At 61.2% G+C, this 4,568-nt stretch overlaps 1 protein-coding gene across 2 annotated transcripts in view; it reads left to right on the forward strand.

Moving 5' to 3' along the window:
* The first annotated feature begins 510 nt into the window (after positions 1–510).
* Positions 511–4,568, forward strand: part of PPP1R14B (protein phosphatase 1, regulatory (inhibitor) subunit 14B) — a 6,435-nt gene continuing 2,377 nt past the window's right edge. Inside the window, exons 1-3 of one of the 2 annotated variants that reach the window (XM_004682673.2) lie at positions 511–740; positions 2,746–2,846; positions 2,966–3,164. In XM_004682673.2, coding sequence (XP_004682730.2) covers positions 3,102–3,164 — 63 coding nt within the window. In that variant the 5' untranslated portion in view covers positions 511–740; positions 2,746–2,846; positions 2,966–3,101. The remainder of the gene's footprint in view (positions 741–2,745; positions 2,847–2,965; positions 3,165–4,568) is intronic. The other variant, XM_012725606.1, reaches the window with a different exon arrangement.

A 4,568-nucleotide genomic window follows, 5' to 3' on the forward strand; every position in this document is an offset into this window, starting at 1 on the left:
GGGGGTAATGAATAGACGCCGAGGCGGCCCCGCCCCCTCTGGGCGCCCCCTGGCGGCTGGGGCGGCGACAGCAGCCGGAGAGGGGCTTGGAACCCGGGTCCTCCAGAGCCCAGGCAGTGGGCTGGGGGCTCAGCAGGGCCGGCCTGCAGCGGGAGGGGGCAGGAAAAGGGCGTCCGGAGTTGGTGGGGTGCAACTGAGGGCGCTGCTTGAGAACGCGGCCTGAGTCAGCTCGCTAAGGTTTCTCAGGGGCCGATGACGATGATGACGGGGTACAGTTGGATGGCAAGACTTGGGTGATAGGGAGGAGCAGAACCCTGCCCCCCCAACCCGGTCCTGCAGCACTTAGCCGAGTACAGGAAAAGCCACTCCCACCCTCCCCCCTCTACCCTCACCTCATCTCACCCCCTCCTGCTGCAGCGCTGTCTCCCCCCCCCTTCCTGGGAGCACTTAGCCAGCTAATGGGCCTCCCGCAGGCAGGCGCCCCTCCTCCCTGTCCCTGGCCCTGGGAGGCCGGCTGCCGGCCGCCTACTTTGAAGACCCAGGCATCCTGGCTCTCCAGACCCAGCCCTGGAACCGTCAAGTCTTGTGCCGCAGACCCTCCTGACCAGATCTGCGGCCTGATCCTGTGGGGCTTAGCACTGCGAAGGGGACAGTTGGTCATTTTCCAGAGGGTCAGAAGCCTTGTGGATGTCCCGGTACAAGGAGGGTTGAGAGGCCTGGCAGTGCCAGGCCCACAGCAGGTGCGCGTCCTGAAATCTTCCTTGCAGGGATGGGAGGGGGGAGCAGGGGAAGGCGCTCGGGCACTGGAATGGGTGGGGGCTGTAGCCCCTCCCGCAGGGCTTGGCTGGGGGGGCTCCTGCCTGGGGGCCCCTGTGGGAGCCCCCCCAATACAGAGGCAGTAACAGCAGCAGGTTTAAAGTAGAACTCATCCAGAGGGGCCAGCCAAGTCACCTAGAAACCCAGAAAAGATGGAGCTGATTCTGGGGGAGGAGGGTCAGGCAAGGAGGAACTGGCCCTGCAGGTCCCTTGGCCTGAGGCTCCCAGACCCCCAGGGGAGCCTGCCTGCTGTCGTCCATCACAGTCCCCATGTTGGGCCTCAGCTTTCACCTAAGGAATCTCCTTATCTGGTCAAGGCTCTGTGGGCTGTGATAATTATCTTCCCTTGGGGCCCAGAGAGGGTTGGGACTTGCCCAGGGTCACACAACTCCAATGTAGGAGGACTTGGGGCCTCCAGCTGACTTGAAGGACAGTTCATGTCCTGTCTCCATTCGTAGTCCTTAAAGAGACAAAGGGGAAAGGCTCTGTGACCCTCATCGTCTCACGTGAGCAGCAGCAGGGCCCTATGTCTAGCTGGGCCCCAGTCATCTTGTCCAGAGCTGGAAGTTAAGGCGTGTGCGTGTGCATGTGTGTGTGTGCGTGTGTGTGTGTGAGTGTGAGAGAGAGAGAGAAATAAGCAAATTGCTACAAGATGACCCTGGTTACATGCAGCTGCCTCTCTGGATGGGCTAGCAGACCGTGGGGACGTCAGGAGCCAGAAGGAGCGGGCCCAGTCAGGTGGCAGAGGGGCAGAGCCGGGGCTGGCTGGGCCTGAGCGAGGGGTCAGAGCCAAGGCCTTGCCCCTTCGACTGGTGGCAGTCACAGGCATGCTGGGCAGCCTCTCCCTGGCAGGTAGCAAGGAGCCTGGGTCCTGCGCCTGAGCCTTCTCCTTCTCCCCCCACCCAGTGTCCCTGGAGGCCAGGGCAGCGCCCTTAGAGGACTCCCTCCTCCTAGGACTCTTTCCTCCAGGCTTGGTAATAGGGTTTCTCGGCAAGTGGTAACGGGGGAAGGGAGGCAGCCTTTCCGGCCTCCACCCTCGACTAAGGGTGCGGTCGTGGCCCACGGGACCCTCTTAGGGCCTCTGCTCCAGGGAGGCATTAAAAGCTGCCTTAGCTCAACTCTGGTGGAAGAGTGTGCTGGGACCCCAGGAGGGGCGGGGCTGGCAAGGATGAGAAGCATCCTTGCTGAACCCCCAGTGGGGTTCAGGCAAGAGCTCAAGGGCAGGCGCACGTGATCCTGGAACATTGAGCTCTCGGCCCCCCACCACAGGTCACCGTAGGGCCCCTTGAAGAGGTAAGGACGTCCCGGGCCTGCAGTCTGTGGGGCAGGGGCAGGATTCAAACCTTGCCCTCCAGGAAGACTGCAGGCCAGCCTGGCCATCTATGCCCTGCTCAGGGTGGGAAAGGACCTAACAGCTAGGCCCCAGCAATCTAGGAGTGCCCGAGGAGTGACATGGGAAGTGGAAAGTGGGAGAATCAGGAGGAGAGTCCTTGGCTCCTTCCAGAGAACCCCAGGGAGTACCCTGAAGTTTGGACATGACGGGAAGTTTTCACACCAGCCCTGAAGGGAGGAGAACAGGAAGGTCAATGCACAAGGTCACAGCATCTGGGGGCCGAGGGGGCTGGCAACCGGATCCTCATGGTCTGTAGGGCCTATCTCCTAGTGCGCTGTCAGACATTGGGGGCTATTGAGCTATCACCCCCTCAATTATGAGCCTACTCAAGATCCAAACCAGAGCTCTCGTTCAGAGAGAACAGAGCTGCCTGCTGGGGTGAGGTGGGGTGTGGTGGGGAATTTAATGGGTAAATTGCTTTTCATATCAGGCCCTTCCCAGTGGGCTCAGAGCCCAGGCCATTCCCAGTGGGAAGGGTGGGTCCTATTTAATCTGCTGAACAAGGGTCAAGGTAGGCCCTTCTTCCCCCTCCGTAGGAGGAAGAGGTGGGATAGGCTGCCCAAAGAAAGGCCAAGGCCAGAAGGAAACCGGGGTGGTAGTGGCATCAGCCTGCTCTACCTGGTCTGGACTGAGCCCGGTAAGTGGCCCCCCAACCCAGGCTTCTCAGCAAGCCCACCTACCCTCTCCACCCCACCGCCCCCCCAGCCACCTTCTGAGCCTCTGGCTCTGACCATAGCTGTCTCATCTCAAACGCAGGGTAGACCAAAGGCCTGGGTGTCAGTTTGACTCTGGTGCCAAGTGTGTTACCTTGGGCCAGTCTCAACCTCCCTAGGCCCTGCCTGCTACAGAGGGCTTCTCCAGCACCCAGAAAGGCTGGCGCTGCTCCCCAACCATGACCGACAGCCTGGCGCCTGCGGAGGCACCCCAGAAGAGCTGTACTACCTTCAGGATGGGGGTAATGAATAGACTTTGCATGGGGGAGGGGGGTAGTTGAGCTGCAGCTCTGTCTTGTGACTTCATTAACCTTGTGGTCAGTCTTTGACCCCACCAAGCATTTTCCTATTTAATCTTCGCCACCACCTGCTGAGAAAATGGAGGTACAGAGGAAGCCATTCATTCTTTCTGTCACCTCCAGCACCTAGAGTCTGACCTAGGTGCTGTGAGTTCAGCAAGAGTCAGGTAATTTGTCCAGTATTTGTGGATTTGAAGCTGAGCACCAGGACTCACCCCTGGGCAACAGCAGTCAGCGGGTCTGGGACAGGTCCCCACCCTGCGGAGCTCAGAAGTGGGAGACAATGAACAGACAGATGAGAGAGTCTATTTAAAGATACGGGAGGCCAAAGAGGCCGGGATGAGCTGTGTGATCTAAGAGAGGTGGACCAGGTTGATGAGAGCACAAACAGGCCCCTAGGCAAGAAGCCCACTTGGGTCTGATACTCCTGGCCGCCTCCCGTGGCATCTGAACGACAGAAGCGCGCTGGGACCAGCATCTGCAGGGGAGCACAGACGGAGCCCCGTACCTGAACCGCCAGTGTGGCGCCCATTCATTAAATGCTCATTGTGTGTCGGCTGTTATTGTTTTAATATCATGAGTGCTGGCTCCCCAACTTCTCTGCTCTTTGCGCCCGACTTTCTTCACTTGTACCCACGGAAGTGGCGTGGGGGGCGGGCAGAAGACAGCTCCCTGTCGAGGCCAGCCCTAGGAGGGCGCCCCAGCAAATTCTGCGCTTCGGGGAGAGCCACCGCCTCTGGGCAGGGGCGGCCACACGTGGTCACAACCTGCGAACTACATTTCCCATAGTCCCGACCCCCCGCCGCCATATTGGCGGGTGGGCGGTGGCTGCCTGGGGTTCTGGCGCTGCTGCCCGCCGGGCGGACTCCGTTCACCCTGAACCCGGGTTTCCACTATGAAGGGCGCAGGACCCCGCCAAGTGCGCCGTCCGGGCACCCGGGCAGCTCTGTCCCGTTTTCTCTCCTCGTCAACCCCCGTGAGCCCGGTCCACGTGTCTGGGCGAAGCCTGCTCTCCCCCCGCAGCCAAGGGCCGGAAGACCCAGAAGTCGGGGTCCCCATGCCCCCTGCGTATAATGCGGGACCCCCACCCTGCACATAATGTTCACTCCACTTCATTCCAGACCTCCTTGTTTCTACTTCACTCAGGCCAGAACACTAGGGTTCCGGTGGGCGACCGGAGTGCCAGGGTTTGGTGCAGGAAAAGTTGAAGGGGGCAGTGGACAGCCAGGCGGAGCCGAGGCGGGCAGCCCCGCCCGGACAGCCCGGGCCCGGGGCGGGGGTGAGGGGCCGGTGTCGGGCCTGGCCCTTTAAGGGGGTGTGGTCGGGGGGCGGGGGCTGCGAGCGAGA

Source organism: Condylura cristata, unplaced genomic scaffold, assembly GCF_000260355.1.
Source record: "Condylura cristata isolate star-nosed mole 26May11 unplaced genomic scaffold, ConCri1.0 scaffold00015, whole genome shotgun sequence".
NCBI classification, from domain to species: Eukaryota; Metazoa; Chordata; class Mammalia; order Eulipotyphla; family Talpidae; genus Condylura; species Condylura cristata.